This window comes from Myxocyprinus asiaticus, chromosome 14 (assembly GCF_019703515.2).
Source record: "Myxocyprinus asiaticus isolate MX2 ecotype Aquarium Trade chromosome 14, UBuf_Myxa_2, whole genome shotgun sequence".
Lineage (NCBI taxonomy): Eukaryota > Metazoa > Chordata > Actinopteri > Cypriniformes > Catostomidae > Myxocyprinus > Myxocyprinus asiaticus.
Genome location: NC_059357.1, coordinates 49,691,011 through 49,713,287, shown reverse-complemented (window position 1 = coordinate 49,713,287; position 22,277 = coordinate 49,691,011). Strand labels below are relative to the sequence as shown.

The window sequence follows — 22,277 nt, the reverse complement described above, 5'->3', positions numbered from 1 at the left end:
TAATGCCATTGCATCTACAATACACACTGCTCTCTCCCACCTGGAAAAAAGAACACTTATGTGAGAATGCTGTTTGTAGACTACAGCTCAGCATTCAACACCATAGTGCCCTCCAAGCTTGATGAGAAACTCCGGGCTCTGGGCTTAAACAGCTCGCTGTGCAGCTGGATCCTGGACTTCCTGTCAAGCAGACGCCAGGTGGTTAGAATAGGCAGCAACATCTCCTCAACACTGGAGCCCCACAGGGCTGTGTTCTCAGCCCCACTCCTATATTCCCTGTACACACATGACTGTGTGGCAACACACAGCTCCAATGCCATCATTAAGTTTGCTGATGATATGACGGTGGTAGGTCTGATCACCGACAATGATGAAACAGCCTACAGAGAGGAGGTGCACACTCTGACACACTGGTGTCAGGAGCACAACCTCTCCCTCAACGTCAGTAAGACAAAGGAGCTTGTGGTGGACTTCAGGAGAAGAGATAGAGAACACAGTCCCATCACCATCAATGGAGCACCAGTGGAGAGAGTCAGCAGCTTCAAGTTCCTGGGTGTCCACATCACTGAGGAACTAACATGGTCCATCCACACTGAAGCCGTTGTGAAGAAGGCTCATCAGCGCCTCTTCTTCCTGAGATGGCTGAGGAAGTTTGGAATGAACCGCCACATCCTCACACGGTTCTACACCTGCACTGTAGAGAGCATCCTGACTGGCTGCATCTCCACCTGGTATGGCAATAGCACCGCCCACAACCGCAAAGCACTGCAAAGGGTGGTGCAAACTGCCAGACATATCATCGGAGGTGAGCTTCCCTCCCTCCAGGACATATATACCAGGCGGTGTGGGAAAGAAGCTCGGAGGATCATCAGAGACTCCAGCCACCCGAGCCTTGGGCTGTTCTCACTGCTACCATCAGGTAGGCGGTATCGCAGCATCAGGACCCGCAGCAGCCAACTTCATGACAGCTTCTTCCCCCAAGCAATCAGACTTTTGAACTCTTGATCTCCCACGATCAAATACATCAGCACTGCACTTTATTACTCTTACTCTTATACCTCACACCGGACTGTCATAAATTATATTATTATTATATTATATTCTCTCTTAACAACTTACTATCAACCGACAGCCTGAATGTCAATACAGTACAATACAACCTACTGTACATTCTATATATACTATATATACATTGTTGAAACACCTTGTTGATGAGAGAGGTCAATAGAGAATGGCCAGACTTGTTCGAACTGACAAAGTCTACGGTAATTCAGATACTCACTCTGTACAGTTGTGGTGAAAAGAATGGGTTGGCGCTGTTTTGGTGGCAAGAGGGGAACCTTCACAATATTAGGCAAGTGGTTTTAATGTTGTGGCTGATCGGCATATACGTATATGTATGTATGTATACACTGATCAGCCACAACATTAAAACCACTGACAGGTGAAGTGAATAACATTTATTATCTCGTTACAATGGTACCTGTCAAGGGGTGGGATATATTAGGCAGCAAGTGAAAAGTCAGTTATTGAATTTCATGTGTTGGAAGCAGGAAAAATGGGCAAGCGTAAGGATCTGAGTGACTTTTACAAGTGCCAAATTGTGATGGCTAGATGACTGGGTCAGAGCATCCCCAAAACGGCAAGTCTTGTGGGGTGTTGCGATATGCAGTGGTTAGTACCTACCAATAGTGGTCCAAGGAAGGACAACAGGTGAAGCGGCGACAGGGTCATGGGTGCCCAAGGCTTATTGATGCGCGTGGGGAGCGAAGGCTAGCCCGTCTTGTCCGATCTCACAGAAGACCTACTGTAGCACAAATTGCTGAAAAACTTAATGCTGGCCATGATAGAAAGGTGTCAGAACACACAGTGCATCGCAGTGCCCATGCTGACCCCTGTCCACCACTGAAAGCGCCTACAATGGGCACTTGAGTGTCAGAACTGGACCGAGGAGCTATGAAAGAAGGTGGCCTGGTCTGATGAATCGTGTTTTTTTTAGATCAAGTGGATGGCCTGGTGCGTATGCATCGTTTACCTGGTAAGAGGTGGCAGCTGGATGCATTATGGGAAGAAGGCAGGTCAGCGGAGGCAGTGTGATGCCCTGGGCAATGTTCTGCTGGGGTCCTGGCATTTTGTGAGACTGTGTTGGGTGGACTTCGTACCCTCTGGGGGCTCCAGGGCATGCTCCCTCGTAAGAAAACTTTTACATTTGAAAGTTAAATGCATCAATCTGTTGCATTTTGCGAGCAAAATTAAGAGGCTAGATCTATGAAGAACTTTGTGCACTTATAAACTATTTTGTGCTCTAGTAGTAATTTAATCATAAATGGTGATGACATGGCAAAAAAGTCATGGTAAACGAGACGGATGCATGGTAACAAAGCATGTTAAACGAGACGGATTTTAACGCAGTTCACAAATGGTCAAAACACAAAATCGACTAGAGCATACATTTGAGCCAGGGCTCGACATTAAGCATTGTCATGTGCTTGTCCGCCGGACAAGTAAATTGGTCATTCACTTGTCTGAGTAAAAAAGTAACTTGTCCGGAGAGAAAAAAGGACATTTAAATTACATGCTTAAGTAACATGTCAAAGTTTATGTTGTATATTTTTCTAAAATTATAACCGATGGCCAACCTAATACCTATGCAATCAACTCGGTTCTCTGCGACAGAAATGTAAACTGCACTTTGTAGGAGAGGAGGGTATTGTCATATGGTAATTATTTTATGTTACATATGGTAGTAATAAAGAAAAGCCTCCATCGCCATCATTTACAGAGGGGTGCTCACACTTCTATGGAATGAGATCTACTTTTTCTCGGTTATTGCAGTATGATCTACCATGTACAATAAAGGCTATACATTATCACAGTACCAAACTTTCAGTAGTCAGTAGAGAAATTTGACGATTCTCAGTACCAGCTTCAAAACCACAACAAAGGATAACACTAATTAATATGTTAATTATGGAAGAATGGTTTCAGGTTATGTTATTCAAGACTAGTAAACAGTCAGTAATAAATTAACAATAAAAAACAGCAATGAATAGAAATAGATAAAAAAAAAAGAACAAAATAAAAACAAATTAAGAAAATTCTGTGTTTTTTTTTTAACAGCTCTAAATGTTTTTCACAGTAGTATCAAGTAAACATTCAGAATAAAAAACAACATAAATCTACTACTGGTCTGTACTATATGATTATAACACATTAATACTTTTTAAAGCTACTAAAGTTACCCAGTCAAGAGCAGTGAGTGTTTTCTCATTTTCTTGTATGGTTGTAGTTACAGCAGCAGTTCTGTTAGCTTACATTTATACTTACAAATCTGACATTTTAATACAAATCCACTTTTTTTCTCCGCTGTTTACGTTCACTTTGACATCACTCTCTGTGTTTACATGAATACCTCACCAAGACGGGCATTTTGGTGGAATTTTGAAATGTATTTGACCGTTCAGGTGTTCCGAATTTTTGGAACACACACGCATGTTCAGCACACACACATACGGCACCTGTCAGTCAAACGGCGCAGCTGTTACTAGATTTCTAGCTAATTATAAAATTACGTGCTCTGGATTACTTTCAAAAGCAGAATAAGAATTTGAATTTACTAATAGGGCTGTGCGATTAATACAATTTTAATTTCAATTATGATTTTGGCTTCCAACGATTATGAAAACAAAATAATCGAGATAAAACGATTATTGTGCCACATTCAGTTTCGCAGTGATGCTCTTGTTTTGTCTTGTGTTATAAAAAAACACCACACCCCTTTCCTTTACTGTGGTGTGCTTTTGCTCCTCCCTAAAAGCCTCAAATCACTCCCTCTGCCAAGATGACAGAAAGAGAACCTTTGGTCATTTTTATATATTGAATAAATGTTTAGTAGTTTTCAGTTGGTTGTGGAAATGCACTAGGGCTGGGCGTTAGGACTCTTACAAAGAACCCGATGCCAATTACGAAATTCAATTGATTAACGATGATCAACAATATCGGGAAATGGCAAAGTTATGGATCTGGGAAGTCAGAAAATGTATTAAATAGTGGCCAGGGTGTGAAACTAGCAGCCACCACCCGCCAAATACGACGAGGCTGAATCCAGTTTGCAAGCTCCTCATCCAAATGTATTTCATGCGTGGGTAATTTCGCTCATCTTCCCGTAACAGGCGGGCAACGTGTAATACGTCTGAGTGAAAAGCTGTTAGTCACAAAGACTTACTGTCACAGAGATAGTATTCTCAGGGTGAATGGAGGAGTCAGGAGGCAGCGAAAACAGTCAGCGTGAGTATTTTATTACTCTTCAGCTTCATTCACAAAACTCAAACAAAAAGGACACTCAGTGGCCAAATAATCACACACAAACGAGTCAATCTATCGGGTTGTACACACACGGGAAGAGTATCTCTCTGGTCCCTCTCTTTCTGCCGACTGATTCTCTTTGTCTGCTTTTTCAGGTCTCCCTCTGCCATCACAATAACAAGAGACAGGTGTTAATGATTATGACAGCCCAGGTGACGAGCCTTACCACTCTCCCTCTCCCGCAGAGAGACACACGACCAGCCCCATCCCCATCCCCACATACCCCCACTGCCCGACTAAGGCTGGGGCAACATCCAGCCTGCCAACCCCCCGCCCCCATACCGCGCATCGGTATCTTTCATGTGGTGGAGCCATTGGAGTGGGACGTGATCTGAGCAGAGAGTGAAGGCCTGCCCCAGCAGGTAGTAGCGGAGGGTGAGGACAGCCCACTTGATCGCATGAAACTCCTTCTCGATGGTACTGTACTTTGTCTCCCTCAAGGAGCGCTTGCAACTTCTGAACAGTTCCTCCCCTCCCACCTACTGCGAGAGCACCGCCTCCAACCCCCTGTTGGATGCATCTGTCTGCAAAATAAAGGGGAGAGAGAAGTAAGGAGCATGTAAAAGTGGCCCCCCACAAAGTGTGGACTTGACTTTTAGGAAAGCCTGTTGGTACGACTTCGTCCACTGGATCGGACTGGGGGCCCCCTTTCTAGTAAGATCAGTCAACAGGCTGGTGACGTCAGAGTAACTAGGCACAAACCTCCCGTAGTAGCCAGCCATCCTCAGAAACTGTCTTACCTCCTTTTTGGTCTTGGGCCTCAGGCAGGCCATGATCGCTGCAGTTTTGCTAACCTGGGGATGCACCGCCCATGACCCAAGTGTAACCCCCGATATCAAACTTCCATCTGCCCAATTGCTCACTTCTTTGGGTTGGCCATGACTCTCGCCCGTCGCAGCGACCTCAGGACAGCTCTCAGATGTTGCATGTGCCGCCGCCAGTCATTAATATAAATAATAATATCATCTAAATACGCAGCGGCATATGCTGTATACGGTCTGAGAATTTTGTCCATGAGACGCTGAAACGTGGCCGGGGCCCCGAACAAACCGAACGGAAGAGTCACAAATTGGTGTAAGCCGAACGGTGTGGAAAAAGACGTTTTTTATCGGGAGATTGGAGTTAAATGGATCTGCCAATAACCCTTTGTTAAATCCAGTGTCGAATAAAATTGAGCCGTGCCCAAATGATCGAGCAATTCGTCAATCAGAGGCATTGGGTATGCGTCAAATTAGGACACAGCATTCACTTTGTGATAGTCTACATAGAACCGGACTGTCCCATTGCTCTTTGGTACCAGAACCACCGGACTGGTTCAGTCGCTCTGTGACTCTTCTATTACGCCCATATCGAGCATTTCCTCTAATTCTTCCTGAACAACCCTTTTCTTGTGTTCAGGAAGGCGATGGGGTGGCTACAAACCACTACCCCTGGGGTGGTCTCAGTATGGTGCTCTGTGAGTTTTGTGCGACCGGGGAGAGGTGAGAACACGTCCGCAAATTCTGCTTGCAACTTGGCCACGTCTGTGAGTCTCCACACGGGACCGGGGTGAATGAATTTGGTTTGCGAGTCACCTCCGGCCCGAGCTCCGCCCTTTCCGGAACTACCGTCGCCAAGGCCACAGGGACCGCCTCCCTCCATGATTTTAGGAGGCTGAAGTAGCAAATTTGACGTGCTCCCCCATCTGTTCGCTTAACCTCATAATTGAGATCTCCAACTCGCCGTGTGACCTCAAAGGGCCCTTGCTACTTGGCGAGTAATTTAGAGCTTGAGGTGGGCAGCAATACAAGCACTTTATCTCCTGGTGCGAATTCCCGTAGTCGAGTGCCCCTGTCCTACAGTCGAGTGCCCCTGTCCTACAAATTAGGACACAGCATTCACTTTGTGATAATCTACATTGAACCGGACTGTCCCATTGCTCTTTGGTACCAGAACCACCGGACTTTGATGTTCCTGAGCTTGATGCAAATTCTCCTGTGTTATTTGACCAAAGTGTGGAGTTTTGCTCTAAGATCAAGAACGTACTGAATTTTATTTTTACTGTTTTAAGGTCCCTCCTCCCAAGCTTCCCGCATCACATCGAGCATGCCGTGCAGCTGACGCCCATACAGCAGCTCGAATGTGGAAATCCCTGTGGAGGGGGATTATTCTGAAGAGTGCCTCTGCAACACTACGTGCTGATATATTGCGCAGGGGCACTGCTTCCAGATATTGCGTTGCTTAGTCCACCAGAACTAATACAAAGTGATGCCAACCTGCTGTCCGTTCTAATGGCCTGATGAGGTACATGACCAGTTCTTTCAAAGGGGACCTCGATTAGCGGTAGAGAGCGCAATGGTGCTTTTGGGGTGGCCGGTGGATTCACCCACTGACATTCACAGCACGCTGCACACCACTTGCGAACGTCCCTGTGAATGCCTGGCCAAAAAAAAAAAGGGCCATTATTTGGTTAAGCGTTTTTTATTGACCTAGATGGCCAGCCATTGGATTATGGTGAGCTGCCTGGAAGAGGGTTTCCCGATGGCTCTTCGGTACTAATAATTGGGTTGTATTTTCTTTTGTTTGAGTGTCCTATGTCACTCGATACAGCTGATCTTTAATAATTGAAATATATGGGATATATGTGAGTGCGACATCGGGCTGGAGCCGTTGACCATCGATGACTCTCACTTGGTCAAACGCGTGTTTGAGGGACTTGTCACTTGACTGCTCTAAAGGGTAATCCCCCTCAAGGAACCCTCTGAGGACAGGAATTCCCCCTCTTGTGTCATCTTGATGTGGAGCAGATGTAGACGACCCTGGCACTGCCTCCCCAGCCATAGAATCGCACAAACACAGCGAGACAACATTTTACAGGACCCATCCACACATATTTCCCTTAATAATTTAGGGAATTAACCATGGCCTCTACTCTATGCTTTTCCCCCTAAATAGTATCTCAATGGTAACCACCGGATACCTGTGAATATCCCCGTGCACACACTGCACACTCACCTGTTTATTCGTACCCAATGCCCCGCCTTGCACTAAGCATTGGTGGATAGAGGTTTGAGTACAACCTGAATCCACCAAAGCTTGATATGTATCCCCTTCTAAACTCCCTCAGCCAGCAGCCATCTTCGACAGGCATCCCGGAGCTGTTGCACGAAAGGATACGGGTGGCCGGGCTTCTCAAACTTCAGGGTCCATAAGTGCTGATGGTTCTGCTCATTACTACGGCCAACCTGTTGCGTGATCGCCGCCTTCTGGTCTCCGTAATTGAGGAGGCTAGTGGCAAGAAGTTGCTGGGCCGCTAGCTGTGCTTCCCCGGAGAGCAAAGGTAACCGGTGGGCTGCCCATTGGTCGGGTGGCCATTTCCACACCTCGGACGTCTTTTCAAATAAGGCGAGGTAGGCCTCGGGATCATCGCTTGTCCCCATCTTGATGAGGATAACAGGGGTTGTGGGCTCCGGGGTCGCAGCTTCTCTGGCGATCAGGCTCCAGAACGCCTGCCGATCCTCTGCCTGGGCCTGGAGCAGGAGATAGAAACACTGTTCCTGCTCCAGGCATAAAGGCATGGTGAAGGGTCCATGACGATGTTATCCTCCAAATACCGGGTTTCAGCACCAGTGTCACAGAGATAGTATTCTCGGGGCGAATGGAGGAGTCAGGAGGGAGTGTAAACAGTCAGCGTGAGTATTTTATTACTCTTCAGCTGCGTTCACAAAACTCAAACAAAAAGGGCAATAAGTGGCCAAATAATCACACACAAACGAGTCAATCAATCGGGTTGTACACACACAGGAAGAGTTTCTCTCTGGTCCCTCTCTTTCTGCCCACTGATGCTCTTTGTCTGCCTTTTCAGGTCTCCCTCTGCCATCACTATAACAAGAGACAAGTTTAAATGATAATGACAGCCCAGGTGACAAGCCTTACCGCTCTCCCTCTCACACAGACACACGACCATGCCCCCATCCCTACACACACGCTTGAAGAAACACACTTTATTATATTTTTAAGAACAGACAAAAGAAAAGCCGTCAGTGCTCATGTCTGATTCACTGTTTGTTCAGATACGTGCAGCACAAGATTGTCATGTGGAACACATGCATGTAAAGAGTTTTCACTCTTTTTTTTTTCTCTGTTTTAGTAATCTGAAAACTGTTTGCAAGAATAATGTCATCTGTGAGAATGCTGCAAATAATCTCCGATCATCACTGGATGAGAGGAGCTGTGAGTTTAGTAAACTTTATTTCCACATGGGTAACATGCATTGTGAAAGCCACTCTGCAGGTTCAGTAATATATATCTTTGTATTAAAGAAACAAAGACGAAAGTGATTAAATCATAAAGTAATACAAGACGGGGGCCTGGGTAGCTCAGCGAGTAAAGACGCTGACTACCACCCCTGGAGTCGCAAGTTTGAATCCAGGGCTTGCTGAGTGACTCCAGCCAGGTCTCCTAAGCAACCAAATTGGCCCAGTTGCTAGGGAAGGTAGAGTCACATGGGGTAACCACCTCGTGGTCGCTATAATGTGTGGTTCTTGCTCTCGGTGGAGTGCGTGGTGAGTTGTGCGTGGATGCCGTGGAGAATAGTGTGAAGCCTCCACACGCACTATGTCTCCACGGTAACACGCTCAACAAGCCACGTGATAAGATGCGTGGATTGATGGTCTCAGACGTGGAGGCAACTGAGATTTGTCCTCCGCCACCCGGATTGAGGCAAGTCACTATGCCACCAAGAGGACTTAGAGCACCTTGGGAATTGTGCATTCCAAATTGGGGAGAAAAGGGGAGAAAAAAAAGAGAGAGAAGGTTAATGGTGGTGGACATCCCGCATGAACTGAAAATATTTTACACTCATGTCAAAATTTATTGACTTCTTGAACTGTTTGATTCACAAGAGTGTCATATGACAGCGAAAACATGCGATAACTCACTTTCTTTGAGATGCTATTATGCTTGCTAAATCTACATTTTACGATGTGAATGCACTTAGTTTATAAAAAATGATTTTATTACTGTTCTGCATAGATTTTAACAGCATTTACTAGCAAGTCTGTTGCCTTCCTTATATGGTATTTTCATGGGCATGGATTATAATAATTGTGAATGAATGTGCACACATCCCCTATTTACAAATGTTTGGAATTCACTAACATACACACGTTTTACTAAAAAATCTGGGGAGTACGAAGCGTTTGTGAATCCGGTGGCAAGTTTTCAAGAAGGTCAATTTTATGCACAAATTACTCTGAATTTACACGTATATTTACGAAAGTTCCATGAATGAGGCCCATGGTCTCTGAGTTTCTTAAAGTGACAGCAAAACCAAAACGACAGAATTAATGCACCCACAATTTATCCATGCAGCAAGGCACACTAGTATCTCAAACACCAGCATATGGCTGCAGATATACTGTAGTACAAATATTATAGGTTATAAAAACTGTCCTAATTTTTTATATGATTCGAAATGTATGTACTTCAGCACCTGTTTTCTTGGAAAAGTGGGAAGCAAGTAACATCATTTCCCGTCAGAAGAGAGGAAACCTAGGCGATGAAGAGACTAAACTCCCTCCCAACCTAGAGAGAGAGTGTTTAGAGGAGGTTTGCGACTATGAAGAAGCAAGAGAAGTCTTCCAGGATAATTATCGTACCGTGAGTTTGAGCCATCCACTATCTAAACATTTTGTAACTAATATGTATGTAAAGTTTGCAATGTAAAAATGTGCTTTCACAATAGCAGTTGTAATTATGCTCTTAAATTGATTTAAATTTGTTTAACATGGATTGTGTTTGTTTCTTTAAAGGATATCTTCTGGTCTGTCTACATCGGTAAGTAGGGAAGTTGCAGAAAAAAACTAGCATACATTGAGAGGAAATGTATTCATATGCCATATATTATCTCTTATGATGTAGATGGTGACCAGTGTGCTGAACAGCCATGCAAAAATGGAGCCATGTGTTCAGATAGTGTGGGGGGATATGACTGCATTTGTAAATCCGGCTTCACAGGAACCCACTGTGAGACAGGTAATGTAACTTAAAGAGATAGTTCACCCGAAAATGAAAATTCTCTCATCATTTACTCACTTTCATGCCATCCCAGATATGTATGACTTTCTTTCTTCTGCTGAACACAAACAAAGATTTTCAGGAAGAATATCTTAGTTCTGTAGGTCCTTTCATTGCAAGTGAATAGTGACCAGACCTTTTTAAGCTCCAAAAAATCACATAAAGGCAGTATAAAATAATCCATACGACTCCAGTGCTTAAATCCATATTTTCAGAAGTGATATGATAAGTGTGGGTGAGAAACAGGTCAATATTTAAGTCCTTTTTTTTAACCGTACTGTAAATCTCCACTTTCACATTTTGAAAGTGAAAGTTGAGATTTATGGTAAAAAGGACTTAAATATTGTTTAAATATTGTGACTTTTTGTCACCCACACTTTCAGTATTATATCGCTTCTGAAAGGGATATCCAAAAATGAAAATTCTCTCATCATTTACTCACCCTCATGCCATCTAAGATGTGTGTGACTTACTTTCTTCTGCAGAGAACAAATTAAGGTTTTTAAAAGAATATCTAAGCTCTGTAGGTCCATACAATGCAAGTGAATGGTGATCGGTCCTTTGAAGCTCCAAAAAGGAGATAAAGTCAGCATATACACAATCCATCAGACTCCAGTGGTTTAATCCATGTCTTCTGAAGCAATCCAATTGGTTTTGTGTGAGAACTGACCAAAATGTAACTTCATTTTTACTTTAGATCTTGACAGCAGTGTCCTTGGCGATCATGATTTCAAGCTCGATTACATTTCCTACAGCGCCATCTTACACTCTTGGCATGCATCAAGCAGTAAGAAGTGTAATCAAGCCCGAAATCATGATCGTGCCTAGCGACAGCAATGGCAAGACGTACCTAAAAAAAAAATATTACATGTGCTGTTTTTTTTGTTTTTTTTATTTGCAAGCAACTATGTTACCAAAATATGGGACATGTCTGAATAATGTTTAAAATTCTGATTTGTGTGATTTTGTTGTTTTCTAGCAATAAAAATATTAAAATTAAACAAATTTGAAACATTTTATAACATTAAAAATGGGTTGCAGATTAAGCCTACATTAAGCTATCACTCAGTAGGGGCTAGATAGTTTGGGACCAAATATGGTTTGTAGTTATTGATAAATTTACATTTCCCATAAATTAAAGAAAATATTATTTGATAATTTAATTTGATCACATTTAGATAATAGTTTATCAAACATAAGTTCCTATCTCTAAAGACATTGTGATTTGTGATTTTATTGATTTAAGAATTTCTAATTGTAGCTTATTTATAGAAAGAGCCACATTCATAAAATCTCATTTACAGTGGTGGTACAATGAAGTGACAAGTTTCGGCTCTACATTTCAGATATGTGTCTGAGCAACATTGTTGTTTCAGAGATAATTAGTGTCCTACCAAGTTCTGTTTTATATTTTGTTACCTGTGTACATTTGATTACTATTTACTGCATTTACTTCAGCTGCATTTGCAGTAAGCTAATACAATGTCTTCAATATTATATACTTTTTTAAATTTTGTGTAGCATTGTGTAGCATTCTCAGTTGCGTTAATCCGTAACAACCATAATGTATTTGATTACTTTTATTCATTCATGTGATCATAGAATGTAGAGTTAAACATTCAGTTCTTCCTACACAAACAACAAAAAATTAATTATAACAAACTGTAGATGACAATTTTAGTACTTGTACATTTATAGTTTGATTGGTTGTGTATAAACTGCTTTGATGGATCTGCACAACTGGCAAATAATTTCACTGCTGTTTAATCTGAATCTACTTTCTGCATGTTTCACTCTCACATTTTTTTTTCTTTTCATTTAAAGTTTCTTTTTGACTGATTTGACAGTCATATAACTCTTGTTTTTGTCACTAGATCAGACGGTGTGTTTCATTGATAAGAGTAAAGGCTGCAGTCAGTTCTGTAAGCCGGGCTATCAGTCGTACGAGTGCTCATGTGCACACGGCTGGAAACTACAGCAGAGAGAGAAATGTGTGCCAGCCGGTGAGTGTCCCTTCTGTACCACAATCAAAGTATCTGTACAGGGTCCAACGTTCACTTATTTGCCACACCTGACAATGTCATGCAAATTGAAAAAATGTACCACCCAAAAAAAAAAATTTTCCCAGCCATTTAAATCTTTTGTTCATAACATTTATTAAAAATAATACATTATTTAGCTGTTTTTAATTTGTATACTTTTTTGAATATTCACTCTTTTTTTTTGTTTTGGTAGTTTAATGTGAGGAACACACCACATACAGTATATGCTATATAGATTTCTGGAGAAAAAAAACTTTGGGCATCCTATAGAAACATCTGATGGTAAAATTCCCACTGTGGTAAAAGTTTTTAGAAGATGAGTGAGTTGCAACAAATGTTTTCTTTATTATATGGTTTGCATTTCTTTTAATTAAATGATCATGTCACATCAGTGAGGGTGAGATTATGGTTCTTACATTGCGATGTAATCCATGTATTATGTTTCAGTTCTGTATAAAGTTATTGGCTAACTGGCATTTTATTTATTTGACAAAGGCAATTTTTACTTGCATTTGGAGCTTCTCGTTTGTTTATTTTGGAGCCTGGGTACAGTCTTTGTCAGATAATCTGTGAATAAATGTCTGTTGCTCTCTTGGCTCTAGTGGTGTTCCCATGTGGGAAAGTGAGCAGTTTGAGCCAATGGGACCGACGGCAGACAACTAACATACAGTCTGACTATGAAGGGCTCACCTGTGGCTCAGAGGACTGTCCTTGGCAGGTGACTACACCACAGCTCATGCTTGCTTTTAAGGAAGAGTTTACCAAAAAATTAAATTCTGACATCATTTACTTGTATGTTTTTCCAAACCCACATGGCTTTCTTTCTTCAGTGGAACATAAAAGGAGGAATTTAAATGATGTCTTGTCAGGTGATGTCAATACAATGGCAGTTTACAGTAACTTACTTTAAAGCATATAAAAGAACCCATGAGTGACATAAAAGTTGTCCATGCGACTTGTGTGTCGCATTCCAAGTCTTCTGAAAGGATACGACAGGTTATGGTGAGAATCGTTAGTGTTTTTACAGTGTAAGTCTTGACTTCCACCATGGCTTTTCTTTGCGTGTTCATGAATGCATAAGAGAAGCTTGTTCACATTAGAACATGTGTTGTTGACACCAAAACTTGCTTTCTGTGCGAGCCATTATAAATTAGATTCTCTCATGCTCTTATTTCTAAGAGTAAATGATGACAGAATTTTTGGGTGAAGTATTCCTTTTTCAATATGAGATTTTGGTGTAAATTCTCTCATCATTTACTCACCCTCATGCCATCCTGGATGTGTATGACTTTCTTCTCTAGAAGAATATCTCAGCACTTTTGGTCCATACGGTGCAAGTGAATGGGGCTTATAATTTTTAAGCTCCAAATATCACATAAGTCAGCATAGAAGTAATCCATATGACTCCAGTAGTTAAATCAGTGTCTTCAGAAGCGATGTGATAGGTGTGGGTAAGAAACAGATCAATATTTAAGTTAATTTGTACTATAAATTCTCCTACCTTTGCAGTCAATCTCCACTTTAACTTTCACATTCCTCCTCTTGTGTTTTTAGTGATTCACATTATTCATGCATACGCCCCCTACTGGGCAGGGAGAAGAATTTCTAGCAAAAATGGACTGAAAAATTGATCTGTTTCTCACCCACACCTAGAATATCTCTTCTGGAGACATGTTTAACCACTGCAGTCTTATGGATTACTTTTATGGTGCCTTTATGTGCTTTTTGGAGTATCAAAATGTTGGCATCCATTAATTTGCTGAAATACTCTATAAAAATTTAAATTTGTTTTCTGCAGAAGAAAGAAAGAAAGTCATACACATCTGGGATGGCATGAGGGTGAGTAAATAATGAGAGCATTTTCATTTTTGGGTGAACTATTCCTTTAATAAACTTCAGTACTAAAGGGGGCGATTAAGTTATCTTCAAATGTCTAGGGCTAGGCCATTAAACTGCATGTGTTATTCTTGAGGTTGCTATAAACATGTGAACAGCTTAACTAATTTAAACTAACTTGCTCAGCAAGATTCTCTTTAAACTGTTAATCCTCCATTACAGTAGAGCTGAAAGAGAAAACTAACTGTGGAAAAAGACAGTGCCCTCTACTGCTCCCTTTGCGGCTATGCTTCAAATCCATGGGCTCTATTTTCAACAAGTGTGCACTGCGTCTTATACAGTTTTCTTGAGAGCACTGATTCTAAGCACAATTTTCAAGGGTGTATGCATGTAAACTGTGGGTATATTGTATGCTAATAAAGTGGCACAAAGCACAACAATTAGCTATTTTCCTGAGAAATAGGTTATAGCCCTCTATTTCTTTGTGCCAAGAATATACGCGGTTCTCAGACCAATGGCCCTAAGATGTCTAAGAACCACGTCTATTCTTGGCGCAAAGTCTAAACTCAGTATCTGCAGCAACATATAACATGTACAGTATACATTACAAAATAATGAACAATGGGAGAGCAGCAAAGTATGTTTCAAGCATCCTGTAATACCGCCAAGACTGCAGGTGAAACAATACAGTCACAGAGCAGGGGATTCCTCGAGGCACAAACGTCCTCTGTAGTATTTCACCGCTAAACACCATAGCAGTGGAATGATGGCAGACAATACAGGAGAAAGTTCAAACCAAGGATGTTATTGCACAAAAGAGTGTAAGACACAAATTCTTCTAATGCATTGTATACAGTCCATTTACACTACCAAATTTTATGTATAGGCTGTCTTCATTTATATTGACGTTGCTTGACAGGGAATGGAGTATATAATAGGATGCAGATGGTGCAATAACCGGAGAAGACTTCACAATTTAATTGCACTTAACCTAGCTCATAAGTACTTTGTGCGCGTGATTTCACCATCCCACTTGTGCCTAGACTTAGCGCACACTTGCACGAAAAAATCAAAACTTCATGGCCATGCCCACTGACTTTGCACATGCTGTATGATGTATCACATAGCACTGCATTTATGATGTAGCACTCTTGAAATAGGGCCTATTGTGTTAGCAAATGTGGTCTAGCACATTTCAGAACAACACAATTCGGCCACTAGTAAGGATGTTGATCCGTTAAACATTAGGACACTGATGACTTAATTACCTGCAACACAACAGAGTGCTGCAATAGGGTTCTGGTAGTAAAAATAAAATAAAAAAACAAAAATCATAAATAAAAAACAAAATCATATACAGCGCCAAATGAGCTGTATATGATGCAATCAAGTCAGTCTTCCTACACTCTCAAGCTACTATTTGTATATATCTGAATATTTTGCTATAAAATTAAAATATGGTTTCTATACTTACAATCAACTAATTTTCATGTCTTTTACCTTTGTCTTTTTGTCTGATTTTCAAATATTTCTCTGCTCAAATCAAAGTTAGTAATGTGATTCATCTTGCTAGCTGGTTGGTTTGATTCATGGCTTACAACTCTTTTATGAGGGATTTTATGAAATCCCTATGGTAGAAGTGAATGGGGAAAATACTTCCGGAACCAAGACAGCTAAAAAAGTGGCTGGGCACTGTTACGCTCGATAACAAGTTTGTGCTTTAAACTGCAGCTGGTTGCCTAGGGTGCCAAATGGGGCAGAACCTGCATTGCATGCTGACATTTCTGGTAAGTGAATATACAGTATATACACTACTGGTCAAAAATTTTGAAACACTTGCTCATTCTTTATGTTATATATATATATATATGTTTTTTTTTTTCTTGTTTTTTTTTTCACATTTTAGAATAATAGTGAAGCCATCAAAACTATGGAATAACATAAATGGAACTATGGGCATTATGTTGTGACTAAACAAAATCCAAAATAAATTTGAGCATCTTCAAAGTAGTCACCCTTTGCCTAGAATTTGCTGACATGTACTCTTGACATTTTCTCAACCAGCTTCTTGAGGTATCACCCTGGGATGCTTTTTAAACAGTATTGGAGGAGTTTCCATCTATGTTGGGCACTTATTGGCTGCTTTTCTTTACTATTTGGTCCAAGTCATCAATTTCAACAAATATATATTTTTTTATTACATTTTAGTTTTGTAATGAAATAAATTAATAGAGTGGCACAATTATATTTTTGTCTGCAAAACTAATTTCAAACATTTAAGCATACGCCTTCAGATCAAAAGGATTTTAAAATCATGAGAAACATTTCAGTAAAGTGTTTCAAAACGTTTGACCGGTAGTGTATATTTCTAGGGAGCAAATGTTTCAGTACTCCGGAACTATTTTGACAGTGGGACAGACCTAGAAATGGCAAATTCCATGGCAAGTGCACTGACTAGTGGACTAGGGAGCTGATTGAGTTACACCATATGTTTTGGGCCTTGTGTAACCTCAATAACAAATGTTTCCAAAAGGCATTGCTGCGTCATGGATCAAATGGCTTCTGCAGTGCTGTCATCTTAAAAGAGAATATGGTTCTTACTACAGCCCAGTGTGTCAGGAAGCAAAGTGACTTTCAGGTGGCTGTGGGTGAGTCTTATTATGATTAGAAATCGAATGTGTTACACATATTAAACCCATTTTCTGTTATGATAATGACTGAAACTCTTGAAACTCTGCAGGTAAAAAGATGACGTCTTTTGAAGCAGGAGAGCAAATACTTAATGTTAAGCAGGTACACATACATCCGCTCTACACTGATGGAAACCCTGAGAATGATCTGGCTGTGCTGGAACTGCAGGACAGGATTGTCCTCAAGAAGAGCGTGGTGCCTGTGTGCCTGCCTGAGAGGGACTTTGCTGACAGCGTGCTCATGGCGGGCGACTACATGGGTGTGGTCACCGGCTGGAAGGAAGTTGCAGGTGCAACAGAGTTTCAAGGAAACCTCATGTTAAACCATCTGTCCTATGAGAAACTGCCAGTTTGCTCACAACGTCACTCTGGTCAGGTTAGTGGATGTGTCAGTGTTAAGGAATAGTTCACCCGAAAAAGAAAATTAATCATTTACTCAACCCCTTGTCATTCCAAACCAGTATGAATTAGGGCTGGGTATCACCAACAACGTCAAGATCCGATATGCATCACGATCCAGAGGCCAAGATACGATAAGGATCCCAATACTTGTTAATTTTGAACTGAATTTTTCCTGAGTATAATTAAGTACAAAAGTTGTTTATAAACTTTGTAAAGTTGTCTTCTTCAAAACCTCAGTCAATCATTTTGCACTATTCAAAACACAATAAGGTCCTTAGAGAAAAGCAAAATAAATAATTCTGTTACCCAAAAAGCTAATTACTTTTATTGGCCCTTTCTTCTGTCTGCTTTTAAAGTGTTTTGTGCTACCTTACTATAGTTAAAATCAAACCCTGTTTTTAAAGTGTGCAACAGGTAAAGCAAAGCCTCTAGGATTAAAAACTTGAATATTAACACAGTCAAACACAACTCACTTGAACACACTGTTCTTATATTCTTGAGTTGTATAGTAATCATAACATGAAACTGTAATTAGTAAATTTAATAGAACTCATATTGCCCATTTTAGGCCACATAAATACACAGGAAGTGTCACAGATTCTAGGCAGTGCAAAATATCCTGTGTTAAGATCAAGTGAAAAGACATATTAGCCTGCAATTGTGTTTTCTTAATATAATTATTATCAGCAACGCCGACAACCAAATTATACTTCTATATATATATATATATATATATATATATATATATATATATATATATATATATATATATATATATATAACCGAAGAATAATTAACTTTTTAATATTTAAGGCCACAAAAATTCTTAAATATTCTAAATAAAACACAAGATGTCTTCAATTACATTTGCGGAGGTCTTAAATGTTGGGGTGTAAATAGAGACAGTTAAAATGGCAAACGTGTTTTAAGTGGCTGTTAATAACTATATTATCATACAAAATCAGTTACCAGAGCTGTTAGAGCTGTACAGGATGCGCTGAAGTGGATTATGAGGTGAAGTAATCAAATACCAAACAACATGACTCGAAAATAATGAGTTCTCAGGCTGGTTAAAACCAAGGAGCTCTAAAATGGTTAAATCCAGTTAACATTAGGTAAACAGGGTCTGAAATTTGGCGCAGGATTTCAGGTATTGCATTTAATAATTCCCACATGTTGAGATCACGTGATGCCATGCGAGAAGCAGACGTGTGAGCGACTGGCTCTACGCCCTTTGCTAGTTTTTTATTATTTTCATGTTTAATTCGGTGAGCTTTGATACACCCTGTTACATATTTGCTTTTTGAGGTAAACATGGCAAAGAAGTCAAAATCCTCAGACTCTGGAGACATAAAAAGACACTTATGCGTTCTAGCTGAAACCTCTGGCGGGCCTGCGGACCGGGGACTCAATTTGGATGGCACGTCGGGAGAAGAAATTCAGCGTCAACTGTCCAACATCTCGGTGATGCTGACGAAGGTTGTTGCTGACTTGGAGGATCTCGCTGTAATACGTTGATCGATTACGGCGATGGAAAAAAATTCTCTGAGTTGGTCACAAGAGTGGCAGAAGTTGAAAGATGGATCGATTATCTTGAGTCATCGGAAAGGGAATTATCCACTAATCCACCCGCGTCAAAAACAGATTTGGAATCCATTTTGGAAAAATTGGAAGATCTCGAAAATAGGAATCAAAGGAACAATATACGAATTGTTGGAATTCCTGAGCATGAAGTGGGCAGAGATATGGTGAAATTCCTGGATGAGCTGCTTCCAAGTCTGCTCGACATAACAGGCCATAAACTGGAAATCAAGCGAGCTCACAGAGTCCCGGCTCGCAGATCTGTTGAGGGAGACAGGCCCAGATCAATTCACTTGACCATTCGAGAAACCGGGGCGCCTGTTCTGTATTTTTGTGCTGGTTCCGCCTAGCGGCTGGAGCTTGTTTTGTTGAATAACACTCCTTCGGGACAGTTGTGGTTGAATCTGTTTGTTCTTTGTGCTTATGCCTCCTGTTGACTGGAGTTTGTTTTTGTGGAATATTTTTAAGGGACATTAGAATGATTACGTCATCTGCTGAACTCATAACAACTGGCTCACTGAGCACTTGTCTGTCTGTCTGAGGAAACTGAGCGGCTTTATATCAGCTGGAATTTGTTTTGTGGAGGAACACACCTTCGAGTCAGTTCTGTGAATGAATCTATATATTCTTTGTGTTTATTCTGCCTATTGGCTGGGGTCTGTTTTACAAAGTATTTTCTGTTATGTAATTTTGCCATACAAAATTTGTGCAGAAGCACCGGACTTGAGCAATCCGATGGCCAAGTTGTCGTGGGGACTCTCGTAGGTGTACATGGACCTTTTGAGTTTAGAGGGATCGACGCCAGTTGGCGCTCTGGTGCGCGGAGTTAATGCGCACATTTTTCTTTTTTATGTTTGTTTGGGTCGGGCGGGGAGTTCAGGGTTTGATTGTTGCAATAATGTTGGAATGTGGTCTGTATAATCTTGTTTTTGACACACAATTTATTTTTTCTATTATATCAAATGTCAAATGTTAATATGAGGGGATTATCTCTCTCCACATGGAATGTAAATGGGTTGGGGCACCCTATAAAAAGAAGGAAGGTTATTTCTTTTCTTAAGCGTAAGAAATGTGATATAGTGTTTCTTCAAGAAATGCACCTTTCCCAGCAGAAAGCTGAAAAATTTGGGAAGATATGGGGTGGACATGTTTTCTTTAGTGCAGGCTCAAGTAAGAGCAGGGGGGTCATTACATTGATAATGTAGGGCTTTACTGGTTGTTTAGATCAGTGTTACTATCAGAAATAATTGGTAATTATTTCTTTAGTTATTAATTAATATTTAAATTAATTAATTGAATCTAACTCATTAAAACCTCATATGGGTCTCCAGTAAATGTAGTGTACGTTTAGGAGCGGGTTTGGTTATTAGCAATAATTAATAATTATCAAAGATAATTATTAAGTGGTAGCTCGGCGGTTAAGGCTCTGGGTTACTGATCAGAAGGTCAGGGGTTCAAGCCCCAGCACTGCCAAGATGCCACTGTTGGGCCCTTGAGCAAGGCCCTTGACCCTATCTGCTCCAGGGGCGCCGTATCATGGCTGACCCTGCACTCTGACCCCAGCCTAGCTGGGATATGTGAAAAAGAAGAATTTCACTGTATATGTGCAAATGTATAATGTGTGATAAAGAAAATTATAATTATAATTATAAATATTAAAATCAATAGAACATTGATGAGAATCAATGTTAGCTTTTTTTATCATTGTTTAGTTTGTAGTTGGAAGTTGGAAGTTTATTGACTGCATTGTATTAATTATTAATTGATATTAATAATATCAATCTCTTTGTAAAATAAACTTTGTTTATATTACAAAGAGAAGTGTTTTGGTTTGTTTTGCATACGCCTGTGTCATACTGACGGGATGTCAGTGCTCGGATTCAAACCTTCATTCTTTGTTTTTTCCGGAAAATCGATATTCTTCGGATGTCGATTTTCCTAAGAAAACAATCTAATATTGAGACTGTTTTACTATTTGGTTATTAGTCCCTGATTTCAGGGTGGTGCCCCGTCAGTGTTAATCCTTATTAATATTCTATTGATTTTTGATAATTGATAATTATCTTTGATGGTTGTTGAATTTGAATGATCAATAAGCTAGTGTTAATTTTAATTAATGTTTCATCGATGTTAATGATTAGTGATTATCTTTGATATTTGTTGATTTAAAGGATTAAAAAAAGATAACATTGATTCTCATCATGTTCTATTGATTTTAATAATTAATAATTAACTTTGATAATTATTAATTATTGCTAATAACCAAACTTGCTCCTAAACGTAGCACACTACATTTACTGGAGCCCCATATGAGGTTTTAATGAGTTAGATTCAACTGATTAATTTAAATATTAATTAATAACTACAGAAATAATTATTAATTATTATTTTTTAATTATTATTTAATTAATATTATAATTATTAATTATTTCTGATAGTAACACTGATCTAAACAACCAGTAAATCTCTACATAATAATTGGTGCCCCGTGTGAGGCATCCTACGTGCCAGTTCTGTCACAGTGTGTATGCATAGGGATCCAAAGTAATAATTTGAATCATTACTTCAAAGTTTGGTTCTGTTTGACAATTTACTTCTCAAAACTTGCCAAACATAAGCCAGTGTGGTGTGAAAGTGCTCTTAAGAGTGAATTAGGGGTTGATAAATTTACTATAGTCTGCTTAAAACCTGCTGTTGTTGTTATTTAACTCCTGACACTTTCATCTAAATGTTACAGAGAGGTGCCAAGTCACTACATTGACATCCACCAAAGAGAGAACGCAGTGAAATTTGCACATTACATAACAGTAGACCGTAAGCCACAGGTCGAAGCCTCTCACCTGTACATTTGTGTCAGTGTTATATCAACTGTAAAACAACAAGCTATCAGAGCCACTGTCACAAGAATTTTTACGGCCCCAGTAAAATGAGTCGCCAATTGCCCAGCGTGACTGGAGCTGAAGCTCCACAGAGGTTAGTCGACCCAGCACTGCAAGATGTAGTTGCTGCTGTCCTTCGTCTCTCCATAGAGGAGAGAGGTAACCTTAACAGCTACAATATTAGTCGTTGTGATGAAGCATTGCAGGAACTAGTTGATTATGTCAACAACCCGGTCGGGAAGCCAATGCGCAAAATCCTGCACCTTGTGGGCCAAATGTTCCTTCTTCATCACCTCAAAACCCAACTGCAAACCGCCGAGCACCAGGCCCAGCTCGCCCAGCTGCGGAGCAGCTACAAAGCGGTGCAGAGGGAAAATCTCAGCCTGCACCAAGAAGTTAGGTGCACCCAAGCTGAGAAAGTCCAG

General features: G+C 40.5%; 1 protein-coding gene across 1 annotated transcript in view; it reads left to right on the top strand.

The window, feature by feature from the left end:
* The window catches only part of proza (protein Z, vitamin K-dependent plasma glycoprotein a), a 60,546-nt gene that overhangs the window by 29,292 nt on the left and 8,977 nt on the right, over positions 1-22,277 (top strand). Inside the window, exons 3-9 of the mRNA XM_051717449.1 lie at positions 9,836-10,005; positions 10,158-10,182; positions 10,267-10,380; positions 12,297-12,425; positions 13,067-13,182; positions 16,834-16,948; positions 17,041-17,366. Of these exons, the coding sequence (XP_051573409.1) occupies positions 9,836-10,005; positions 10,158-10,182; positions 10,267-10,380; positions 12,297-12,425; positions 13,067-13,182; positions 16,834-16,948; positions 17,041-17,366 (995 nt within the window). The remainder of the gene's footprint in view (positions 1-9,835; positions 10,006-10,157; positions 10,183-10,266; positions 10,381-12,296; positions 12,426-13,066; positions 13,183-16,833; positions 16,949-17,040; positions 17,367-22,277) is intronic.